The sequence below is a fragment of the Eubalaena glacialis genome, chromosome 2, assembly GCF_028564815.1.
Source record: "Eubalaena glacialis isolate mEubGla1 chromosome 2, mEubGla1.1.hap2.+ XY, whole genome shotgun sequence".
NCBI lineage: Eukaryota > Metazoa > Chordata > Mammalia > Artiodactyla > Balaenidae > Eubalaena > Eubalaena glacialis.
In genome coordinates this window covers 167,349,112-167,374,257 of record NC_083717.1, presented here as the reverse complement: position 1 = coordinate 167,374,257, position 25,146 = coordinate 167,349,112, and the positions used below count along the sequence as shown (strand labels likewise).

General features: G+C 54.0%; 1 protein-coding gene across 1 annotated transcript; it reads right to left on the bottom strand.

The window, feature by feature from the left end:
* Positions 1 to 671: 671 nt before the first annotated feature.
* On the bottom strand, positions 672 to 18,233 carry VSX2 (visual system homeobox 2). Its single transcript, XM_061182723.1, has 5 exons — positions 17,864 to 18,233; positions 16,475 to 16,559; positions 12,473 to 12,596; positions 1,815 to 1,995; positions 672 to 997 (listed from the first exon to the last, which is right to left on the bottom strand). Exons 1-5 carry the CDS (start codon positions 18,231 to 18,233, stop codon positions 672 to 674), a joined length of 1,086 nt encoding a protein of 361 aa, XP_061038706.1.
* Positions 18,234 to 25,146: the final 6,913 nt, after the last annotated feature.

Genomic DNA, 25,146 nt, shown 5'->3' with positions numbered 1-25,146 from the left:
GGGCAGGACTTGGAGGCTGGCCGAGGGGCCCAGGCTGAGACTTTCCAAGTTGGATCTGGAATCTGGGCCCCAGAGCCGGGGGCCGGCAGGGGTTGTGCCTGGGCCTTCAGGACAGTACGTCATCCACACTGAGGAAGGAGCAGGCAGGGGAGCAGAGTTTCGCTGGGGGCTGGGGCGCTCAGGACGCCGGCACTGGAGTGCAGGTCCTCCACCCCTGTCGCCGTTGTGGCGGGCAGTGTGTTTGCAGCAGCGGTCTTTGGGTCTGGGCAGAGCACAATCCACAGGGGGTGTGGCGCTGGGAAGGAGGGCGCTTTTGAGCAAGAGAACAGAGAGTAAGGGGTGGATTCGGACACGGAGAGCCGCCAAAGGACTGAGTTGAAAGCAGCTTGAGGGGGTGGTCTGGGGCGGCAAGAAGGCTTCTGAGGCAGGTCTGCCAGGAGGAGGAGGAGGGTGCTGGACAAGTCAGGACTAGGTAGGGATGTCTCAGCGTGGCCCAAAGCCTCAGCCGGGACTGAGTTGTGCCTGAAGTCCCCTGGGGGTCACAGAGGGCCTGTGGGGTGGGGGAGGGTGGCAGAAACCAGGCCTGGGCCCCGCCTCTGAGAACACCTCCCAGCACCACAGGCCCCGAGCAGAGCAGAGTCCTGGGGCTCCGGGGTCTGCGCGCCCTTGACCTAAGCCATGTCCTCGAGCTGCGGCGGACTCAGCTTCTCCGCTGGCCTGTCTTCGTCCGTGGCCTCCTCCGGCGCCGGCTCCTCACCGTTCCGGGCCAGGCTGTCGGGCCCAGACACAGTCCCCAGCACTTTGGTGCTGTGCTCCTGCGCTCTGGCTCGGAGCGCGGCGATGCTGTTCTCCCTCAGTTCCTCCTGGGACATGGCGGCCGGGGGGTCGGGACCCCGCTCCTCCGGCTCCATCTTGTCGAGCTTGGGCAGGGCCTGACGCTCCGCCTCGGGCTTCCTCCCCGACTCGGCTGCCGCCTCCAGCGACTTTTTGTGCATCCCTAAAAAGAATTGTTGGTATTCGGGTTTAGAAAAGCGCCTGGGAAAGCCATCTTGAACTGAAAACGGCAAAGATAGAGAGAGGCCAGAATTAAGGACGAGCAGAAAGCCTTACTTCATACACCGCAGTCACGCGAGTCCCAGGGGTCGGGGCCGGGGCAGCGGGAGGGGGGCCGGAGATGAGGCTGCGGGCCAGCAGCAGGGCACCAGGCCTGCAGAGGGCTTCTCCCAGCCAAGTCCCTGGGCACCTGGCCCCCGGGAGTCCTGTCTGTCCCTTCCCGAGCACAGCACTTGCTCCCCGAGCCCTCCCTTTTGGGATTCCAGATCTCAGAACTCCAAGATAAGCTGGCGCTGCTGTCAGATGGCAGATGGGGGAGGATGGCAGGTGGAGACTTAGGGGGAAGAAGTCCTTTGGGCAAAGCCAGAATGGTGGCCAAAGGGACCTAGAGGTCCCCTCAACCCCCAAGAGGGGCTGTTTCATTCACCACAACCCCAGCTCCAGCCAACGGAAGAGGAGGATACACACCCTGGGGCAATAGCCACCCCCTGCTCACAGGACAAAAGAACCCACAGGGGGGATCCGTCCAGGATGAGAGTCCTAGGCACCCAGTAGGTGGGTGCGAGGGACAGACACCAAGCCCTGGGCGCAGCCTGCCCTCTGAGCCCCGCAAGGGAGACCGGGAGACTGGCTTTGGAGGGCCTCTCTCCTGCCAGGCTGTTGTGGCCAGGCGTCCCTGCTCCAGGGCTCTGTCCCCTCCTCCAGGGAGCCCGCTCCCCTCACCACGGGGGCAGGGCCCCAGGGAGAGTGCAGGCTCTTACCCAGCAGCCACGGGGCGCAGGAGTCCATGATGCCATCCTTGGCGGACTTGAGGATGGACTCCGGCAGGGGGATGGAGTGGCGCACCATGGCCCCGTAGAGCCCGTACTCCGCCATGACGCTGCTCCGGCCCCAGCACTTCTCCCGCTTCCTCCACTTGGCTCTTCGGTTCTGGAACCAGACCTGTAAGTGCAGACGAACAGGTCAGGGGCGTCCTCCACCAGGCAGAGGCCAGGCCACTACCCCGCTGTGTCTGCTTGGAGTTAACGGACCCGACTCTTTGACTGCCAACGGCCCCATTCCCCTGTGACTTCGCTTTCTCCAGCAGGGCATCCTTATTTAAGCTCACCTACCCCGAAGTACCCCTGGGGTTCCTCCAGGCTCAGGGTGTCCAGAATGAGATACAAGTCCTGTGAGAATATGATGGGCAAAATTTTTTTTTTTTTTTTTAAATCAAAGCAGTTTAAGGTGATGGAGTACGGACACCTCCTGGACAGGGTCTAGCAGATGGGCAGTTCCCCATGTTGTCCTCAGTTTGCAGCCGAGAAGCCCGACCCTCATAGCTCTCTTGCAAGTGTTCACACCTCCAGCATACAAACAGAATCCCTTTTCTGACTCGCAGAGGACAAAGTCCTTTCCAGTGCCTTTGGTTCAGGGCTCTTTCTCCACCAGAACCGCAGAGGCCAGAGCAGTCCCGGCAGGCGAGGTCAGTGTGGACTCAGGCAGCCCAGGGCTTTTCATCCAGGTGTCAGGAAGCCTGGGAATGGCTGCAAAGCACGGCAGGGGACACTCCCAAGAGGCCTGAGTCAGCCTCCCTTCTCTGCCCTGTCCTGGCCAATTCCTGCCCCGCCATGGTGTCCTCCATTCACCCACTGTGCACAATTTTGGACCTAACTCTGAATGACATTTGGGGGAGCTGGGCAGCCATCCTTCAGTCAGGGAAGGAAGACAAAATTCTTCTGGTGTGAGGAGCACGTGAAGGTAGGGACCTAGGAGAGTGCGGTGGGAGGAGACACTCTAGGGGATGCTTCTCTGGCCCCAAAGCTGACTGGTGCGGGGTCTGAAAGAGCATGGGGTGGGCTGGGGGTATCAGCAACACTCCAGCCTGGTTTTTGGAGGAGATCCCAGGGTCCCTTTCATGCATGGAGGAGGGAGGAATTTCTTGGTCCCCCCAAGCATTTTTCCTGAGGCTTCCGCCAGCTGACAGGAGCCAGAGCCAGGGACAGCTGCACTGTCCCTCAAGCAGGTGAGAGGCCCGCGGCAGACCGGGGGTCTCTGGAAGGACCCCAGGCCCGCCAGCCCCCTCTGGTCCCCTCACATCCCCTCCAGGCCCTGACCCCGGGGGCGGCGAGCCATCCAAGCGCCCCGGGAAGTGGGGTATGGGGGGAGGGCAGAGGCGGGTTCGGGGGAAATCTATTAGTTTCCTGGGTGATTTCCATTCCCTCACCTCGGCCAGGTCCCCGCCCTTCCCTCCGGGCCCCCTCCTCCGCCCCCGGCGGCGGAGGTTTCAGCTTTTGATGAAAAATTGCTCCAGCTCTATTCAGGAGGCGGCAAAAGAAGTCACCCCCAGGGGCAGCCCTGGGCTGATTGAAAAATAAGTTAATTTCTGTTTGAATCGATGGGCCTCAAGCACTGAAATATCACGGGAAATTAAAGCGGCTGCTCTCTCGGGAGCCGCAGCATTGACCTGCACTAATTAATGCTGGGGAGGCAGAGCGAGCCGCGCCGCGAGCCGCTCCCCCTCCCCGGGGGACCCCAAACACTTCTCATTTAACTAATTAGACGGGGAAAATTGGGTGTTAATTTGTTTAGGATTTTTTCCCCTCTTCCCCCACGGCAGCTCCCTCCCCGTCCCCCTCCCCACGCGGGGGCGCGGGAAATGAATGCGGGGCTCGCCGGCAGATGGCTGCCCCGGTCACTCTGCAATCTTCTCCGACTTGATTGCTTGATTAGGTCGTTAGCACATTAAAAAAAAAAAAAATTGCTTGCCGTCTGGCGCTGGCGTGATGAGTGGGACGCGCGGCAGCGCCTGGGTAATTTATCTTTTTATACGGCAAAGAATTTGATTTCAATCTGCAGATATATGGGGAGCCTTTGACACCTGTTTAACATCGCGCCGCTGACAGTTTAACCCTTTGCTGCCTCGGTCTCGCTCGGGGAGGCCTCGGCGGGGGCTCGGAGTCCGCGCGCCCCTGCGGTTCCCGCCGCCGCCGCCAGGTGGCGGAGTGAGCTCCCTGGCAGCTCCCGACAGCCCGGAGTCTGCGGTGGAGCGCGGCCGGCCACATCCAGCAGGGGGCGCCCCGGCCGCACCCCAAGGCTCCCAGAGCCCCGCGGTCACAGACGTTCTGTGGGGCTGCTTCCAGACCGCACGGTCCTCGCACACCTTTGACCCAAATGTGTGTAACCTGTTTTGGCATTTCTTCATTTGTAAATAACTAGGAACCTCTAAAAATGGGAGAGATGCGGCCTCAGACACCCCGGGCCTCTCCATCCTCACACTGACCCGCGCCCGCACTGTCAGAAAATGATCGCTCGTCCCTCCCTGGGCGGCGCCGCCTCCGGTGAGCCGCACCGTTGCCACCACCGGGTTTGGCACCTGCCGTCCCTGCTGGAGAGCTGCGGAGCTAATGCAAGCCCTCCCTCTGGTCTGGACCCAGACCGCACTCAGTGAACCTGGGCCAAGGAACGGGTTTATGTAATTTGAAGGCTACTAGATGGCTGCTGCGCTCCGTGCACTAAAGAGCGGAAAGCGGTGCGCCATGCGAGTTCGGGCTAACTCGGCCATCGGCCTGGCCTGGCTCTGCGATGTGTTTAGATCTCTCCCCTGCGGCCCTGCCTGTCCCGCAGGCCCTCTGCCCTACCCAAAGCCTGAAGTTTGCCTGAGACCTCTGTCCTGTTCTATTTTCCTTCCCATTAGCACTTAGTCGTCCTCTACAAGTACTCGTCTCAAGCTTTTTTGCACAGAGGAAAAATCTAAAAGGACTAAGCCACAGAAAGGTGTAAGTGACTTCTGGTTTCATCCACCTCACAGAGAAGACAGCAAAGAATGAACCCCTTGGCGCTGGAATTCCAAGGTGGAATTCCAAATCTGACCACAGAGGGTTGGGAAGGCTATCTTTATGAATCTAAGTAAGCCATCTACCTCCTGGGCAGATGACCTTCCTGCTTGAATATGGTGCATTACAAAACAACAAGGCCACAAGCCCTTAACTGGAACCCATTGGGACCAGACTCCAGAATGTCTTGGATTTTAGAAAAAATATGTGATGCATATACTACATGTTGTGTAACATCCTGCAGCAGCAGCAGTACCCCATAGTCAAACCAGCTTTGATTTCTGCAGCAAAACATACACATATTCATAAGGGACAAATAAACAGCATGAGGTCAGATCCGGTTTTTGCCAAGAATGAGTTCTGTTGACAAACTGATGAAAGAAGTGTCTGTTTTCAGTACGGTTTAGAGTCAGGTATTCTGGGGACTTCCCTGGCGGTCCAGTGGTTAAGACTCCAAGCTCCCAATGCAAGGGGCGAGGGTTCGAGCCCTGATAGGGGAACTAAGATCCCACATACCGCATGGCACAGCAAAAAAATAAATAAATAAAAATAAATAGAATCAGGTATTCTGGAGAAGGGATTGTGGAGTAAACAAAAGCAGAGAGGCTCACTACCCACTCCCACTCCCCCCGCCCCCCCAAGTGTGGATGCCTGGAAAGGTGCATTGCCCTGGGTTCCCCAGGATTCCATGAGCTTGAGAGGGGGGCAGGGCTCTCAGATGGAAACAGCATCTTTCTTGGAACACTGAAGAAGGGGGTGCAGACTTGGGATTCAGATCAGCTCTGGGGCCTGTAAACAGAACCGTTTTCCTCAGTCTCCTAATTTGGACAAATGAATAACTGGTCTGCAGATCAGACTTTGCCCACAGATGCTCCAAGGGGAGTTGGTGCCAGCTGGTCGCTCAAACCAGGAGTCATCCAGACCCTTGGTTATGGGCTCCTGGAATGCCTGGCTCTTTGAAGAACAGATGCTGCTCCAGTTTATGGAGGAAACCTGGACAGCCAAAACAATTTCTTTGTAGGACAGCTGGCAGGGAAGCTGTGGCACTGGTGCCTTGGAGGGAAGAGGACAAGGAATTAGAATTAACCCTAACCACTCTTCATATTTGCCTTTCTCTTCCCTTCCTGGAAGCAACCAGCATGTGTGCAGAACTTAAACATTTGCAAGAAGCACTGAAAGCAGCCAGTCCTGAACTGGAATTCCCAACTGTGACAAAAATTGCTGTGTGATCCTGGGCAAGTTACTTGCTCTCTCTCACTCTCAGTCCCTTCAAGCATAAAATAAGAATACCAAAAAAAAAAAAAAAGAATACCTACTTTTCTGGGTTGTTTCAGGAATTAATGAAATAAGTGAAAGTGCCTAAAATCAGTGTTTGTCACACAGAAGGTGCTCAATAAAAGCTACTTATTATTTCAGTGGAGGCACAGAAAGTCAGTGGGAGTCGTGCAGGGGTCAGGTTAATCAATGGCATTACCTGCCCTTCTGGCCCCCTCCACGTGCTCTGCAGCAAGGCTGGACTGACAAATAATAACAATAACAACAGTAACAACTCCAGGAGGTGTGATGTGGGGACAGAGCTAACCTTCAGGCTGTAAGATTTTAATACAGATAGCCTCGAGTTTCCCCTCTAGGGGCCAAACAGATGCCCCTGCAACTCTCCCGCATTTCTAATGTTTCCCAGACCCTTGAGGCTCAAATGCAAGAGACCATCCATGCAGTTGGCTATGATCAGGAGCTAGAAGACTTAGGTTGGAGATCCCTGCTCTATCTCCAACTGCCTTTGTGACTTTGGGTGCATTTCTTAACCTTTCTGAGCTTCCGATTCTTCATCTGCCCTATGATACCACTTCCTTGCAGGTTTGTTGTAAAAATTCAACAGAATAGTGCATGGGAAATGCCTGGCATGTTGTAAGAACTGAAAAACGTTGGCCTGATGCTGGGCGAATTCTGGGGACAAATGTGCTACGAGATGAGGATTTGCTTTCAAGCAAATGCTCGGTGACACTTTCCCCATAAAGCCGGGTCCTCCCATCTCCCACCTTTGACATGTCTTTTCAGCATTTAGGCCCCCTTTCCTGCTTGGTCTCTTGGTTCTGGCAAGCCCACAATACTCCTTCAATCTCTCTCTCACTTTCCTGACTGCGCACTTTCTGGAAGACACTGCTCCACTCTCAAGGAAGTCGGGTCTGGAACTCTTCAGGAGAGTCTGCGTGCAGGCCCCAGCAAGGACCAGAGCCCTGCCTTCCACTTCAGGGCCTCCAAGTGCCTGAGAAGCGGCCTACAAGGGACATCAAGGGTCACCAACTTGGTAGTCCCAGGGAAAGGAGAGGGGGAAGATCTTCTAGCTCAGGAAAGAGCCTGGGTTTCCTGGTACACTTCCCTTCACAGGTGGTGCCCAGCAGCACTCAGAGAGCCCAGATAGGAGGCCTCTGGCTGTCGACAGCTGGTCTGACAGGTGCCTCCACACCTGGCAGAGAGGGTCCCAAGAGCTCATGCCTCCAAGGATGGACTGGACCCAGGAAAGGGCTTCTTGCCAAATGGATGCTCTTCTGCCGCAGGGCACCCATCGAGCCGGCAGGCAACATTGTCAGCTGTCTCTCTCCCTTTGTGGGTAACCAGGGCTTCTCTTGTATTCACAAGTTCCCAGCCTTGTATCCCCACAGGACTATGTGCCCAGGCCTCCTTCCCTCTGCAGTCCCTCCAGGATCGCCCCACTAAAGGAGACATCTTGCATGATAGATGCTCTGCACCTTCTGGCCCCTTGGCTACCCCAGGCCCTGCCCTCCAATCTTGCCCCAGGCCATTGGGCCCGGCTTTTTTGGCCATGTGGCACTTTCCATCATATTCACTTAGCTTCTCTCCTCTCCTCTGACTGGAAGCTGATTAATCTGGGCTCATTGCTGGCGTGATTTAACGACCTCACACTCCACATCCACTCAGCACTTCTGACAGCATATTTCAGCACACCCTTTCCAGTCCCAGCTTCAGGCCCAGAGAAACCTGGCCTTGCTGTAGCCTCTGATGTCCACTAGGGGGCAGCTCTGCCCATGTTTCCTGGCAGCCCCATGCAGCATCCTTCCCTGAACCTCTGGACAGGTCATCCCACCTGGTTACCCAATACTCCACTTTCTTCCACTCATATTAACCCACTGAAAACACAGAAACTCTTTTCCTGAGCCTCTGACCCAGCATTTTTACACTGGCTACACACAATCACCTGGAGATCTTTAAAAACGTCCAGGCTCCACATCAAACCAAACCTAGCATTGCTAGGTGTGGGGGGGCTGGCACGGGTAATTTTAAAAAGCTGCCCTGTGATCTAATAAACATCCCAGGCTGAGACACACGGAAACCCTTTCCCATCCAGGCAGCTAGCTTCTAACTTCTGGAATATAATCCCCTAAAACTTTGTTCCCTACCCTTGGGAGGGGACCACTTTAAAAGAGGCAGAATGGAACAGTGCTAGTCAGAGAGTCCAAATCTCATCCTTCCAAACACACCAGGCTGCTAAGAGTGGAGGTGACATGTCTCTGTTCACTTTGCGCATCCATATCTCTGCAATGGAGGCATTTTAAATAAATACAACTCTTGTCAGAAAAAAATACAGTAAACACATAAGTGAATATCTTAATATTCTCCTATCTTACAACTCTGAGAATGAGTGACCACACAGAGGAAATAAAGTCAATCTGGAAATCCATTTCCTCTTCCCCAGGGCTGACGTCCAGCAGGGGCTTCCAGAATGCCATATCCTAGCATTTCTCAGAGACACAAAAAGGACTTCGTGTCTGAGTCTGATATGAAGACTGGAAATCCCTTCTTCCCCCAGCAATGCACCTTATCCCTTCACACTCCAACCCAGAGAGATGTAGAGGGAGGAAGTGCTTGCCCTCAAAGCACAAAGGCAGAGGGAATCGCCACTACTGAGGGGGCTGGTTCCTCATCACTGCAATTTGCATTAATTATTCCAGTTTCTGTAGATGGGTGCTCCCCTTTCCCTCATTTGCTCTCCCGAGATAGTACTTGAGTACCGGGTTTGAATCCCAGTCCAGCACTTACTTCACCTCTCAGCCCTTCGGTTTCCTCATCCAGAAAATGGGGATAAGAATAGCATCTAAGTCATCTAGCTTTTGTGAGGATGTAATGAAAAAGGGCGTGGAAAGCACTTAATATCTGGGACAATGCTATGTACTAATAATGCCAATAACAATACTTTTGTTAAATTATTTTAGATAATTTTTGTTATTATTAGTTCACAAATGAGTAATCTGAGGCTCAGCGTTTGATTTGCTGGCAGTGAAACAAAGATTAGAAGTAGGTGTGTCTGACTTTTCACATCTACACTGTGTTCTCATTAGACATTGGACAGTAGGTCTCAGACACATCCAGGGGCTTACTTGGGTTGGCCCAGCAAAAGTGTGTGTCCCAGCTGTCCACCTGGGGCTGTCCCACTCCTCCATTACACCAGTGGCAGCCCAGGGGCCCAGCGAGAGAGGCGATTCTGAGGAGGCTGCTCTCTGGGAGGGATTCCCCCTCTTCCCTTTACAGATGGCTTGGCCTCTGCCATGCCTGGTGGGTGTCAGAGCCAGAACTAAGATCTGGGTCCCTGACTGGATATCCAGTCCAATAACCTTTCCATTCCACCTGAAAATGTCTAACTTCAGACTTGGAGCCTCTAATGACTGCCCTTCCCCTTAAGACTCAACACATAGACAGAGACCTGAAAGCTGGGGGAGGGGAGGGGACTGGCTCTGAGTGGCAGGGTCCATCCTTAGATGCACTGGTTCCACTGAACAAACATGCTGAGAGGAAATGAGGAGGAAGGGTGGCAGTGTAGTGAAGTAAGTGTTCTAGAGTCTAAAGGGACTCAGGTCTGAACTCTGGGCCTCAGGTTCCCCACCTGTAAAGTGGGAATAGTAATAGTACCTAGTTCATCGGGCATTCTGAGGATTCTTTGGGACTAGAATACAGAAACTAACACAACATTGTAAAGCAATTATACTCCAATAAAAAAAAATTTTTTTTTTAAAGAATATACATAAACTATCTCTGGAAGGAACCAAAGGAAACTGGTAGCCCCTGGAGGGACTGCTGGTGGACAGTGGCAAAGGTGACTCATGTTTCACCCTTTTGAACTCATGTACCTGAATTTGCCCATTCAAAAAATAATTTTTTTATGAGTGAGTTTTGGGGGTTTTTAGAACAGTACCTGGTACTCAATAAATATCGGGGTTTTTTTTAAAAAAGATTTGATACAGGCCTCCCACCTGACATCAAATCATCTCTGTTCCTCCAGCTTCAAGTCAAAGCAAAGGCTTCAAACCCAAGAGGCAGGTGGTGAATGAGTGGGCTTTAGGTGCAGCCTAAAGGGACCTTAGGTGGGTCCCTGTGTCCCCCCACTTACTAGTTGCTTGGCCTTGGGCAGTTGCTGGGCCTCACTTTCCTCAGTTATAAAAGGAGGCTAATGTTCTCTCCCCCACAGGCTGTCGCCAGGATTTAATGAGATCAGAGCTCAAACCAAGTGAGCTGGGCCCATGCCGGACCCATTGGAACACACCACACATATGGCTCATCACACCTGCAGCTGCCACTGTCGTCCCCATTTTACAGTTGAGCAATGGGAAGCTCGGGCTGGTGAAGTAACTTGTCCACAGTCACTCAGCTGGCAACTGGTGAGGCCAGGACAGTCTGGCTCCGGAGTTGGTGTCCCTAACCACTGCACCACCCTGCCTCTCCTGTGCATGTCCCATGGTTAGAACACTGGGCACATGGGAACTGCTCTGTGGGATAGAGCTGTGACTGCCACCGATAGATGTTAAGACCTTTCCCAGGCCACTTGGTAAAACACTTGGGGGCACGGCTATTTGACAACTCACAAACACCTTCTGGGGGCATCATTTAGCCAAAGAACCAGGCGGTGCTGGAAGAGTTGGAGAGATCCTTGCCTTGGTTCTCCCATGACCACAAATTCCACAGCCAGTCCTCACAATCCAGGGAATCAATGTACTCCACACTCTTGGCTCCTCCATGCTGGTTCTGGTGGCTTCAGACACCACCCTGTAGACAATGCCCCCGGCAATTTTTAAAAGCCTACAGTCTGACGGCTGGGCATTTACAGCAATGCAGTGACAGCCGAGGGCGAGCTTCCCCAGATCTTTCAGACACTCCCACCCACCACCACCACCACAGCCAAAGGGATTTCAGGACAAGCCACCGCAAGAGACAAGCTGTTCTTTCCTGCTGGTCAGTAGCGCAAATGTGGGACCAACCAGCGGGGAAATCAGGCAGCCTCACCCCACCCCCGCTGCTCGTCATGACCACACACACACACACACACACACACACAAACACACACACACAAGATCCAGAAGCAACACCCAGCCTTTTCCCACTGGAACTCAGTTGCCGGGGTGGGGGGTGGGGGATGATGGATCCAGGCCACCACGGATAATGCGCCAAACAGATAATCTGCTTATGAATAATTGAGCTTATTGTTAGTGTCACTCTCTAAAGCCATTGGCTGAAATTCCCCATAGACTTCTAGCGGAGAGGCAGGCTCTTCTGGAAAAGCAGCTCACACCTCGTTTCCCATTCTCTGGTTCTCCAGTGAGGGAGCGCAAGGAACCTACACACCTTACTTGGTTCCTCTGGACTTGTCCCCTACCCCCCCCCCAACTCACATCACACGTGGAGACACAAAGGAGGAGGAGATTCGGAGCAGAAGGGGTTTCAGGAAGTCGGGACCCTCTCCGCGCTTTTCCAGCCTGGGCAGTCAACTACTCCGGGCCACTCAGGTGTCCCGATAGGAGCAGCTTTGATTAAATGTCTTGATCCAACTAAGGCAACCCCAAAGCTTCTGGAAGTGTTCCTCCACCGCATCACTTCTTCCTGCTCTTGGAGGCCCTGTCTGGAGAATCATCAGACTTCATCTCCTCCCGAAGAAATGATTAAGCAGCCCACTCCTGCCCAGCTAGGGGCGTCCTGGACTTGGGAGGATCCTGCCACTGATGAAAGGAGGCTGGGCGCCCAGCAGAGCTGAGGACAGCCCAGTCCAGGTCAGGGCTGGTTCCGCCACAAAACTCTCCAGCGAGGGGGAGGGGCTTAACGAGCACATCGTGGGCCAGATCTGGGAGAAGTCAAGGAGCCGGAGCCCTGGGCAAGGCCAGCTGTTGGGTTGTGAGGAGGAAGGAGGCTCAGGTAGATGGAGGTGGTGGGGAGTAGATAGGAAGGGAGGAGGCTACCTCTTCCTCATGGGGAAGGCGGTGGAAGGAAGGAAGACAGACGCTACCCCACCCCCAGGCACCCAGAGAGGCCTGGGGCCACCTCCAGGCTCATGGTTTGTCTCACATACTCCTCAGGAAGCCCACAGTGCAGCAACAGGCCTCGCCTCCTCTGCTAAGTCTCTTGTTCCCCCAGCAGTGCCCATCTCACGTGGTAGGTATTCAGCAAACACCTGCCTGCTTAAATGAACTGTTGTGCATGAGGACATGATTACAGGCAAGCACACACTCTGCTGCGGGGTGGGAGATGGGTGTCTGGGAGCCTGGGGCAGTCGATGTCCCTGAGGGTAAGGAAAGTGTGAGAGAGGGTCTCAGAGCTGTTACCTGTATCCTGTCTTCGGGGAGCTCCGTTTTCATGGCCAACATCTCCCGGGCATAGACGTCTGGGTAGTGGGCCTCATTGAATGCCTTCTCCAGCTCCTCTAGCTGGTAGGAGGTAAAGATTGTCCTGAGGGGAGCAAAAAAAGTCAGTCAGGACCCCCAAAATGGAAAAAGCTGTCCCAGAGTGGACAGAATGGCCCTCCCCCATGGCTCCTGGACAGACCCCAAACCCAGGCTTGGCCAGCACAATCGGATGCAACCTCGCTCCCCGCCCGCCCCCCCACCCCCATCCTCTGAACTCTTCTTCATTCAAGTCTGAGGGCCCACACTACCCTTCTGGTGGTGAGGAGTATTATTTCAGCCCTCAGTGACATTTTATACTGGGAATCTTCCTGGAAGTGCTTGGGGGGAAAGGGTGTTAAGACACAAATTTTAGAAAACTGCAGAAAGCCCCTCTTCTTCCAGGCACAGCGTGGAGGGCTCACCAGGTAAATAAGTGCCTCAGCCTCATTGGGACCAGCTTCCTGGGCTCCTCTCACAGACAGGAGAGTTGATCTTTTAAATTGTACTCAGAGTTCAAAGATTCACCAGAAGGTCAAATGCAGCAGCCGCCCCAGCCCCAGCGTCTGTACAGCAGAGAACTAACTGATTCTACCAGCCCCTCACCCTACCTCAGCACGCCCGCCCTCCTCACCTGCCCAGACCTAAAGGCTCCTTAGAGCCACCCGCGGAATCTTGGGGGCAGGGAGATGGGAAAGGGGGTGCTCTGTCCCTTCCTGGGCTCAGAAGGCAAGGGCCACCTCCCCGCCATCCCACACACAGGCTCAGCCACTCACCCAGCGGGAGCCCCATTCAAGGGAGTTTCATTCAGGTCATCCCGAGAGCGCCTTCCCACACACTCCCCCAGCGCCCACAGAGCGGTTCACATTGACCTATTTTGAGTCATAAACTGCTTTAAGAATCCAGTAAAAGCCACATCCTCTCACCCTAGCAAATGGATATGCTCCAGTACATACGATTTTTTACCTCCAATATTAGGGGGTTCATATCCCCCTTTCTTGAACAAATACACTACACACCCACTTACAGACACAAATTCTTTTTTCAGACCTGAATTTCACCAGGTTCTAGGTGACCTTTATCCTGCACCCTCATCAACAAGCTGGGGAGCAATATAGTCCAGATTTTTTCACAGACTCCACTTGTACGATGGTACATTCCCTGCTTGAGCCTCTGGGATTTGGACCCTGGAACGAGCATGGGGGGGGTGTGGTTTAAAATCCCGCGCTGCTGCCCTCGCCTCACCCAACACAAGGAAAAAGTACAAATGTCAGCCCGGTATCCTCCTTGTGCTGGTGTTGGCTTTAACGTCTTGGAGGATGATGCGGGGGATGTGTGAGAAAGAAACATTCTGCTCTTTATAGAAAATGACTGGTTTGATTCTAAATTGTTTCTCCTATCCTCTTGGGGGGAACAGAATGCTTATGTATACAGAAAGTTAATTCTTCAGAATTTTGAAGATCTGCTGCTTTCTATTCCTCTCCTGCCACTTACTGAAGGGTCCCTGAACAGACAGTCAAAATAAACAATCAAAACATGCAAGTCTTTTTCAAAACTAGGAAAACTGAGGCACACAGCTATTGAGGCGTGGCCAAAGCCAAAGAGGAAAGGTGATGGCAGGTCATTCAGAACCATTCAAGTGCCAGCCTCTGCTTGGGAGAGCTCTCATTAAAAACAAACAAAAAACCCAAAACAAAAAAACAGACAAAAAAAACAAAACAAAACAAAAAAGAAAGGAATTAAGAAAGAAACAAAATGAAACAATGCCTCAAATCCCCCAAACTTCCCCTCATTCCTGCCTCAGAGCTAATCCACGTGTTTATGCTGATGTGCCCTCCAGGGAGTCTCCCTGCGCCCCGTACAGCGTGACCCAAACCCTGCTCCTGGCTTTACTCAGAACCCCAGACCCTTCAGTTTCCCATTGTAACCAGTCTACCAGAGCTGAGCCTTCCAGGAAAAGGGAAGAGCAAAATCTGAGAGACTCCGAAGGCTGTTGCTCCATCCCCACTCCCCTCTCTAACCCCTGCTAAGCCCCTTGTGTTTCTGGGTGATCAAGAGATGCTCGCCTCTCATCACCATATTCCAGGGTCTCTTACCTGAACTCCCCAAATGAGAGATGCTCAGTAAAACACATTTTTTACTAATTAAAAATTGCACCAGCCATTCTCCTCTCTCCAATAATCTGTTCCCTTCGTGTACCAGAAATAGCCCGAAACCTAGGGCTGTTGTCCTGTCTCCCTGGGAACCCTCCAAAGCACCCAAATTTTCCCTGGTGGAGAGGGTATCAGGTGAGCATAGAGGTTAGAAAACTTAAGCATGGACTTTCGGCCGTGGGTCAGTCAGCTCCAAGCGCCGCACAAGGAGATGCCTCCATGCAGAAACACTGCTCCTGGGGGTGCTTTGTCCGGGGCTCTCCTGGCTGTGGGAATCCCTCCCCAACCCCTATTCGGCCAGCAGCACAGAAGCCGGTCAGCCGGACTCCAACCTGCCCTCCGGGTCCCTGTCCCTGCTGGAGGTCCCTGTCCAGGCTCCAGAGGCTGACAGGATTACCCCCACCCTGCCACCAGCATGATATGGATGCATCGGAGGTGTTTTAAAGAATATTTGCTGGACGGATGAATGTAAAAAGTGACCCAGGATCAGGACTAAAAGCAACGTTTCCGTTTACAATAAAACAAAACAAACAAAACAAAAACAAACAGCCGCCTGAAGGGAACAAACCGAGGTCACCAAGAAACCAAGTCAAAGTTCACCCCCATTCAAGCCAGAACCTGTTGGGGCCTGAGAGGTGAGGAAGAACCTTTTTAGAACGTGGGGGTCATTTCCGGGGGTGAAGGAAGAGAGGAACGCAGAAAAGCACCCAGAGAAAGGGTGCAAAGAGGCTGAGAACAGATTGGGGAGAAGAGGATGGGGTGGAGAGCACCCCAGGGGGAAACGTCCACCCAGCGATCGGGAACCCTGCGGGCGCTCCATCCGCACTGGGGCGGAGAGAGATCTGGGAACACAGAGCCGGGGTAAGCGCAGGGGCAAGCAGCACCCGCAGGAAGTCAGGTCGATTTTTGGTTCTCACTCCTTTATTTGTTGAAAACCTGCTCATACATTTGCACAAGGAATTGGTAGCGGTGGTGCAGCTGCGGAAGGGAATGCGGGTCTGGGGTGGGGAATTACTTTTCAGGATATACCTTTCGGCACCTACTGTATTTTAACTTTGTGCAAGTAATGTCTATTTTTAAAATACTTAAAGAAAAACAAAAACAAAAACAAAAACACCCTCACTCTTTAGTCTGTATCCTCCAAGGCAGCCCACTCCACTCCAGCGAGGGCTTGCGGGGTCCTTCAGGGCACGCACTCCTCCCTCCGCATTTTACAGACAAGGAAACTGAGGCTTACGGATCACAGAGGAGCAGAAGCCAAAGGAAAATTTGCCATCCATGCGGATATCACGCTCGAGATTTTGCGAACGGTGGGCGCAGAAAGATAGGGGGTTGGCGGCGCTGACAGGGACGGCGGGAGAGGAATAAGGGCCGGGGCAGAGGGCAGAGGAACCGGCTCCGGCGGGAGGGGAGAGCCGATCTGCCCGCCCGGAGGTGTGCGTGGCTCTCCGAATGTGCCGATGCAGGGCTGGCACCTGGGGGCCGTCAGCTCCTCTCTGGCTCGGGTTTAGCCCTAGTTGGGGGCTTTCCTTTCTCCCGGAGAAGCAGGAGAAAGCCTGAAACGGTGCCGCTTCCCCGGCGGCCGATCAAGATCCTCACCCGGCACGGCCGGACGCCAGGGCCCCGGGCGGATGTCCCCAAACAACGTCCGGTCTCCCCGTCCTGGCACAGCAGCGGACCTCAGATCTAGAGCCGGCGAAATTAGGGTCCGAGCGATCCTACCCCCGAACAGGGGACGACGGCAGGGGATAGGTGAGCAGGAAAGTGACAGAAAACCCTGCAGGGGCCTTACCTGTGTCGCCGCTTCTTCCGTTTCTTGGTCTGGTTTAAAGCCGATTTGGACATTTTTCGGTCGCTGGAGGAAACATCTTCAGAATCTGAAAAGCGGGCGGAGGCACGTGCGGCAGAATGCGGGACGCGCTCCGCAGCACCCGGGCGCGTCAGGCTCCCGAAACCCGCGGGGGCCCCACCCCCGGCGGCCTCCGGGAGCAGCCAGGCCTGCTCCGTCTCCCCGGAGAGCCCTCCGCGAGGTCTACCCCATCCCTAAGCCGCGGCTGTTTCTACCCACGCCGGCGCCGCAATCCGGAGGTCGTGAACACATTCCGTTCTGTTTCGTTCTGAGAAGCAAAGGCCCAGACACGCCTGGGCAGGGACAGCAGGGGAGCGCGACAGCCTCCGCGGGTCGCAGGGCCCCCCGGCGGTGCCCCGGGCTCGGCGCCCTGCCCTGCGCTAGCAGCCGTGGCGCCGGGGTTCAGAAGGTGGCCCCCAGGAGCGGAGCCTGGGCGCGGAGAGCTGGACTCCGGGAAGGGCTGGGGGCTCCCGGGCACAACCCCCTTTCCAGTGCCCGCACCATGCGCCCCCCCCCCTCAGGACTGGAGAGACGGCGACGCACCACTTTTCGTTGCCCCTCCAAATAAAAATAAATTAATTAAACGAGAGCGAAAAATCGGGGAAATCGCAGAGCGCGAACCAGAGCCGGAGGGCCAAGCTGGCGGAGACGTGCGGCCGGGAAAACTGCCCGCCGAGGGCGCGGCAGGGTCGTCCAGGGGTCCCGAGCCCGCGAGGCGCCGGGATCCTAGATATTGTGCCGCTTAGGTGGCATCTCGGATTGCGACCCCTTGGGCCGCCGCGGTGGCCGAGTTGTCTAAGCTCGTGAGGAGAAAATTAAAACCCAGCTGACCAATGCGGGAGGCTTGGAACGGAGGAAAGGAGGAAGGAAAAGACAACTTTGGACACCAGGGCCGGGGCCCGAAGCTGGCACCCGCTTCCCGGGCCGCCAACGCCCGGAACGGAATCGGGCTCTAGGAGCGCGGGTCCTCCGAGAGGCCGGGGCCGAAGTGGAGCAATGGAAGGGGACCCCCGACTGCCCCACGCGCTCCGACTCCCTAAGCCTTGTTTCCAGTGGGGCCCCAATCAGGCGCTGCGGCAGAGCCGGGCCCGACGCGGGGACCGGAGCACAGCTCGGCCGCCGGAAACACGGAGGCCAAAACACGGCCGCAGCCGAGAGCATCCTCCGAGCCCCCGCCCCGGGCGCGCCGGCTCCAGGCCCGCGCTGCGACCTCTCGGCCTGGCACGAACTTTTGCGCCCGGAGGAGGCCTTGCGGTGCAAGCGAGAGTCGACGGCGTGGGGTTCCCGGCTCTCACCCCAGTCAGGCAGCCACACAGCCTCGCCCTCACCTACCCGAGCTGGCTGTCTGGCTGGTGTCCAGCGGCCCCGACGCTCTGCCCAGCGGCTGCAAGTGGACGCTCTGCGGGTCGGACAGCACTTCCAGGAAGGTGGGCTGTGCATAGAAACCGGGGAGCCCCCCGGGCCCCAGTAGCCCCATGCCGCCCACTCCTGCGGGACTGAGCACGGAGCGCGCAGCCAGCAAGTGCCCGGGGGCCAGACCGTCGAGGGCAGCCCGCGGGTGGGAGCTGGGGGGCTCCTTGTTCAAGCCCAGGATCTCCTGGATGCCAAACCCGGTGCACCTGCCCGGGGCGCCCCCCGAGGTACTCTTGGCCACTGTCTCGGCTTTGGGCTTGCTCAGCGCTTCCCCGGCTTTCCCCGTCATCTCTCGGCTCTTTGAAAGGGGCTGAGGCCGCAGGTCTTTTGCTCCCCCCACCCCCCCGCCGGGCTCCCCGCTTCACGAAGTTGGTCCCAGGTGCCCCCTCCGATGTCTAATGCTCTGGAGCCCCAAGGAGATTCCCCTTTTATCCAACCAGGCGGCAGCCCAAGTGGGGTCAGAGCTGAGCAGCCAATCACCGGGGCCAGGAGCGATTAGGAATTCCAAAAAGCTGGCAGCTCCCGCCGCAGGCAGCACTGAGGGGCCAGGGCGCTGGGGGCCAGGCACCGGGTGGGCTCTGCAGGACGCCCATGGGCAGGGCCCCCAGAGGCTGAGATGAGACAACAAGGTTCAGGGCCATTCCAGGAGGCTGGGTGGCTAGGGATTCTGGGCAGAGCCGGCTTGGACAGTCCCTGGGGTGGGGTGGAAGGATGGGCTGAGGGCAGGTGCTAGAGACAGGGAGTCCTGCTGCCTGCCTCCCTCCCTCCCTCAATCCCTCAATCCTATACAGGTTTGGCAGGGTCAAAGAAGCCCAAATATGGGACCACTCCGTAAAAGGCAGAACGAGGAAGGGGCAAGTGTCCTGGGCAGGGTGTGTGGTGGCAACAGGGAGAAAGAAGGGGGTTTGAAGAGGGAGATGGGGTGGGAGAGCTCAAAGCTTGTCTCCCCAGCACAGGATACAATGCCTAGTTCAGAAGAGCTACTCAATAAATATCGCCCAATGAATGAATGAATGAATAAAGGAGTCAGGAGTAGGGGTTCCTGGAGGGAAAGAAGAGTGGTGGCGACTTCTTTTGGAGAACACCGGTGGACATCTGAACATCTTCCTAGAATAAGCATGAAGGGTCGCCAACTTCCATGGAAAGATTTCATTACTCTTCTAACCATTCACTCAAGTAATATGTATTGAGCCCTTACTAGCTCTGAGCAAGGAGCTAGGGGTTCCCAGTAAATCAGATAGACAAGTCAGGGGGTCTGCCATACCTCAGAGTTCACTGAACAGACAAATGAAGAGGATGGCATTGTTGAAGTGGAGGGAAGGAGGAGGGAGAAGGGAGAGTGTGAGAGGCAATTAAAAGGTGAGCTTCTGTGCCCATTCGATGGGGATCCCTTGACTAACTCCTGTGTTGGAAGCTGCAGAAGTGCAGCCAGCTGGGCCAGTTGAAAAGTGGTGAGAGGCTGCAGGGAACTGCTCTAGGCAGGCAGGACCCTCACCTGGAGAAACAAGAAAAGCCTGAATTCCAAAGGTGGGCAGTGGAGCTACTGGTTCCTTGCTTTCAGGGAGGATGGCTCCCTAGGGTCCAAGTGTTAAGTGAAGGTGATTCTATACACACACACACACACACACACACACACACACACACGTATGTGCACCATGGACCCCGGAGTCCCTGCACTCCACCTCCTCAGCTAATTCTTCTGTGAGCTTTGTGGGGCTAAGGACTGTCTATCTACCTTGGCACCTTCCTCTCCACTGTGCCTAGCATAGCATACAGTGGTAGGTTTTTAATAAAGCTGTCTTGACTTGAAGGCACCCTCTGAGGGGAAATAAAGACAGGGTGAGTTGTTTTAAGCAGAGACTGGAAAGCAAGGCTGGGGAGAAATTCCATTCAGAATTTCTGGGCCAGTCAACTGCAAACGCCCAAATAGATTGAAACCCCCTAACTCTCCCAGCTCACTGCCAGGGTATCTAGTGCCCTCTGTGGTTGCCGTGAGGCCAAACTGAGAAGTAAGAAGAAACCCTGTAGGACATGGAAGCTGAGGCCTTGCCTAAAGGGCTGTTGTGAGGCGGGTCTTCATCTGCTCTGGGCTGGTCCACACAAGATCCAGAACTAGGCAGGGACATCCCTCAGTGCAGCAGGTGTCTGGGAGAGGGCCACTGTTCACTCCAAGGGCCGCCTCCTTATCCCACAATAGTGCCATGCCTACTGTGCACCCACGCTCCCCAGCCCCTTTACATAGCATACTATCAGGTCTTCACAAGGACCCTGTTAGTATCTTGGTTCCACATTCAAAAGTTCACATACCTATTCTTACTTGCAAGGTACAGACTCAGGGATATGCAATCTCGGGGCATCTTTCACCTTTATTCTATGGAGTTGGGTTCCATGTGGCACCACTCACACAGACAACCATGTCAATGATGCCCCCTAGAGTTGTGCAAAGCAGTGGCTTTGCTTTCCAGGTAAGAATTTCTGTCACCATTTTATGAATATGGAAACTTAAGTTCCTAGGGAGGTTAGGTGACTTGTCCCAAGCTGCCTAGCTTGTAAGCAGCAGAGGCCAGACTCAACCTCAAATGAGTCTGGTGTCAAAAGCTGTTTTCTTTTGATTCCATCCCTCTCTCGGACGCCTCTCCATGCCAGCCTACCCTGGGAAGTTGAATGGGGAAGTTTTGTTAATGGCAGCTGTCATATCACTGACTTATCACGGGACATCCACCATGAGCCAGATGTCAGCCTATGGGCAAGGAAGTGAGTGATGGAAAGCAAGCATGTGAGTGATGGAAACCCAGCTCTTGCCAGGAGAGGAGGATGAGAAATCTCTTGACCAAACACTGTATGTGAAGCTGCCAGTTCCCACTCCCAGCGAGAGAGTCTCCATCCTGCCCTAGGAGGCTGGGAATGGGGACAACCCCAGGCCCTCTGAGAGGCACACTTGCCAGAAGCTACAGATGAAGGGAGGGCCCAGCGTCAGCCTGCAGCCAGTCCCACCCTTGGAACTGGACTCCTGAAGGACTCCTGGTTGGAGGGCTGTCTTTGAGCTGCCTAGCTGAGGCCAGACCAAAACTGAGGACATTTGTGGACTTGGGGTCACAGGGGGCAGGGCTGGGGCTACAGGGAAAGGCTGGCCCCCAGGGCTTGGCCTAGGGGAGTAAATTGTACCCTTTCAGAGGCATTTAGCTTGGTCACCTTGGACCCACATCCTGGGTCTGTCGCCTAATCGCTCTGTGGCTTAGAGCCAATCATTTAACTTCCCTCTTAGCTTCTATTGCTTTATCTATAAAACAGCCTGACACTGGACTTGTGAGCATTCCCTGACCCCCTGAGTTAGCATAGGGGGCAAGGGCATGGGCTCTAGAGACAGATTTTCTAGGTTCAGACTCCAGCTCTATCACTTGCTTGGTGACCTTGGGAAAGTTACCCAGCTTCTCTCTTCCTTCTGTGCCTCAGTTTCGTCATCCATAAAATGAGGATAATGGTAGTACCTACCCCTTAGAACTGTCATGAAGATTAGAAATGTGCAGTGCTGAAAATGGTGAATAAGGCTATACTGTGAGTATACAAAATAAGACTACAAAATAAGGTTCCTGGGAGTGTTGGTTATTATTATCATCATGCAGGAGGATACTATACTTGACACTGACAATATGGCGGGGAGCAAGACAGACCTAGTCCCGGCCTTCATGGAGTTTGGGCCAGCGATTGAAGGAGCTGCTATTTTTAAAGCATTTAACATGGTGTCTGGCCCTGGGGACTCCAGACATCACGATTCTTACTACTATTATTAATGGGTGTCAGACCCCTTATGGCATTTAATCCACTCAGCTTCTCAAGTTCTTTCCCCCTTGTTACAAATAAGATACTAAGGCTCAGGGAGGGAGATTAGGGATGAGGGATGATGCCATCTCCTTCTTTTGCTGTGATGCTGGTCATTTTTAGCACCAGCTGCAGCCAAGTCATTGTCTCTTGCTAGCTCCTTCCCTGAGTCGCCTCCCAGCCGTCAGCAACAATTTTTGGAGGGAGGAGGGTGGAAAATGCAAGGAAGAGAAAGGATCTGTGTTTGAATCAATAATCCCATTATGAATCTGTCACCCACGAATGTGTTTCACTTTTTTTAATGCTCTTGTGTATTTTGGGCTTACCCCTTGAGAGTAAACCTTGTATTTTGTTGTGCTGGACAGTTGTCCTGAGAGAGTGTCCTGGCAGAGTCCCTGAGCTCCAGCTCTCTCATCCTCCTCTCATCAGACATTGGAACAGATAGCCCATCTCCTCTGTTCAGTAAGTAGCTGATGCTAGGAGAAAAACAGGAGTGATTTTGATTCACATTTAAGTTATACACAATGAACATTTATTAAGTTCTGGACTTTTTCACACTGTCTCAACAAATCCTCCCAACTATCCTGAAAGATGTATATCATTTTTCAAATGAAGAAGCAACCTCAGAGAGGCTAGGTGACCTCCCCAGGAACATGCAGCTGCCAAGAGCCAACCAGAGTCCAAATCCACTGCATTCTTGTTTTCTTGAAGATGGAACCAGAGCCTCAAACAGAGGAAGGGACCTTGGGTATAGGGAGGCAAGTGATGCCCCAGCAATGCTTGAGCTACCATCCTGCCCTGCCGAGAATGGCAGAGAGAAAAGGAAGGGACACCAGAAGGGATTGAGAAGGGCTACTGAGGTCAAGGCTGGTGAACCCCCAGAACCTCAGTGTACTAAGAGCACCTTACCTCAAACATCTGGGCTGGTTTCCTTCTCCTAGTTCTCCAAGGAATAATCTATACCCTTTGGACTTTTCTTGGAGGGCCCCAGGGAGTGGGAAGGAAGGAATAGACTCTTGGCACTGCCTTCAAGCCAGTCTTGTAAACCTTGTCACCAGGTAGGTGTTCCAGGTGCCATCTGCAGCTCAGAATCTTATCCCAGCAGAACACCACCCACCAGGTTTCAGGTGCCCACAACTCCCTGTCCCCTCCCTCCCTCAGCAGTAACCATTCCTTAGCCACTCAAGGGGAAAGAAAAACATCCCACATGTATCGCCCTTGTCTCTTCCCCAGTGTTCACCTATGGGCAGTGTGGAACAATGGAGAACAGCAAGGCTTAGAGGACTTGCTCCACTACCAGCTTGCTGCATGCCTCTGGGCTGTGTCCAGTCTCCCTGCAGTCTCAAGTGATGGGTCTCAGGGCCCCAATTCTGCAATGAAACTGGAGAGGCCAGACACGTGTTTTCCCAGCCTCCCTTGCAGCTAGAACATGGTCATGTGGCCTGGGCTCCACCAATCAGAAGCAACCACCCTGGACTTTGAATCCAGAGCCAGTGACACAGTGACCACATCCCTGATGCCCTTAGAGGATGTTTGTTTTGTTTTGTCCCGCAGGAATGTTGCAAGATAATTTAGTCAAGAACCTTCAACAAGTATTTACTGAGCACCTACTGTATGCCAGACACTCTTAATGGGAATACTGTGGGGTAAAAGAAAGCAAAGCCTCCTGCTTTCATGGAATTTAGATGCTAGTTTGAGAGACAGTTAACAAAGTAAGTAAACAAACAGGATAATTTAAGAATCCAAAGTGCTAAGGAAAAACACAACAGGGTGATGGGTTTTAGACTGACAGCAGGAGGGGCCTCTTTTTGATGCAGGACAGGAAGGGGTTTCTGGGGAGTCAACATTTGGGCAGAGACCTGAGTGGTGAGAGGCCAGCCATGTGGGGGGCTGGGGCAGGTGGCAGGGTTGGGGAGACAGCAGGTGTCCATGTTCTGGAGAAGAACCAGCTAGACATTTCTGAGGAACAGCGAGGAGTTAAGGGAGGCTAGAGGGGAGAGCTGACGGTCAAGCAAGCCTTTAAGGGGAACCCAGTCGTCAGGGGTCCGGGCCTGCAGGGCCTCATGGGACACTGGATGTTATCCCCAGGGTGAAGGGAAGCTGCCGGCAGTTGTGAAATAAAGAGGCCAGTCGGGAGGTGGACTATGTGATCCAGGCCAGAGACAGCATTGGTCGATTTAGGAGTTGAAGGTGGCAGTGGGGAGGGAGAGAAGAGGATGGACTGGGGATTACTACAAAAAAAAAAAAAATTGAAAGCAGCTAGCGCTATCCCTAAGGCAGAGTGCAATTTTTAAAGCTCAGAGATCTTGGAGCCCAGAAGTCTCTCTGATGGCTGCTTCTGTGTTATCCTTAGAGTCCCAGCAGCCCTCTCATCAGGCCCAGAGCTTTTCCCATGGGATCCTGATCTGGCTCAAGGGTATCTCCCTGTGCTCAGAAGTTCGGCCTCCATCTATTTATCAGAATCGGGAGGGAGGCTCAGATCCAGGCAGGTCCCGGTGGTCAGTAGAGCTGCCTGCAGAAGCCATTAATATTAAGCTACTGTACATGGGAAGAAAGTTGGGGGGCCTGGAGGAGGATCACAGAAGGGAGGCAATGGGCCTATGTCCTAGAGGGTGGCTTTACCAGAGACCCAGGAGGCAGGTGGGAGCAAGGGAACCATGGCAATGCTGCATCCAGTCAGGGAAGGAAAGAGGCACCACCAGGGTCTGATCCCACAAATTTCCTGATTCCTTACTTATTGGCCCTCTGGGGTGGGCAGCTTTGTCCTTACTAGTTGCATGACCTTAGGCAAGTTACTTCAATTCTCTGAGCTTCAGCTTTATCATGCATAAAATGAGTTGTTGTGTGGTTTACATGAAAGAACATCTACAAAGTCCTATGATAGTCATTTATTATTCTGTGGGCTGTCCATCGTCTGAACCTGATTCCTATTTGAGAATCAGGTTGAGAATTTCCCAACTTATGAGTCCCAAGACTCTTTGGAAGACCGAGCCCCAATGCTGCAACAAAACTGGAAATGCCAGACACTTGCTTTCCCAGCTTCCCTTGCAGCTAGAACATGGCATGTGACCTGGGCTCCACCAATCAGAAGCAACCACCCTGGACTTTGAATGGGGAGCCAAGGACACAAAGAAGCAGAAATTGTTGGGAGAACCTCCTCTGGTAGCAGTGTGGTTGCAGCAAAGCCCAACTTGCAGTGTGACGGATTAGCAGCAGAATTCCTTGCTCAGGGTTATTGGTGGCAGCAGTGGGAGATCCAGCACTTAGGATCCAGTAAAGGGGACAGTAACTGCAGTGGCTTCTTCACCAGACCAGTACTGTGACAAGCTTTTGGGCATTGATTCTAGTTTCCCAACCTCCTGGAGAATCTTTGAGTTACTCAG

Coding starts and splice junctions, on each gene's coding strand:
- VSX2 (XM_061182723.1), bottom strand. CDS start 18,233: ATGACGGGGAAAGCCGGGGAAGCGCTGAGCAAGCCCAAAGCCGAGACA. Junction 16,560..17,863: donor CAGCCAGACAGCCAGCTCGG/GTAGGTGAGGGC, acceptor CCCGCTTTTCAG/ATTCTGAAGATGTTTCCTCC. Junction 998..1,814: donor CTGCGCCCCGTGGCTGCTGG/GTAAGAGCCTGC, acceptor AATTCTTTTTAG/GGATGCACAAAAAGTCGCTG.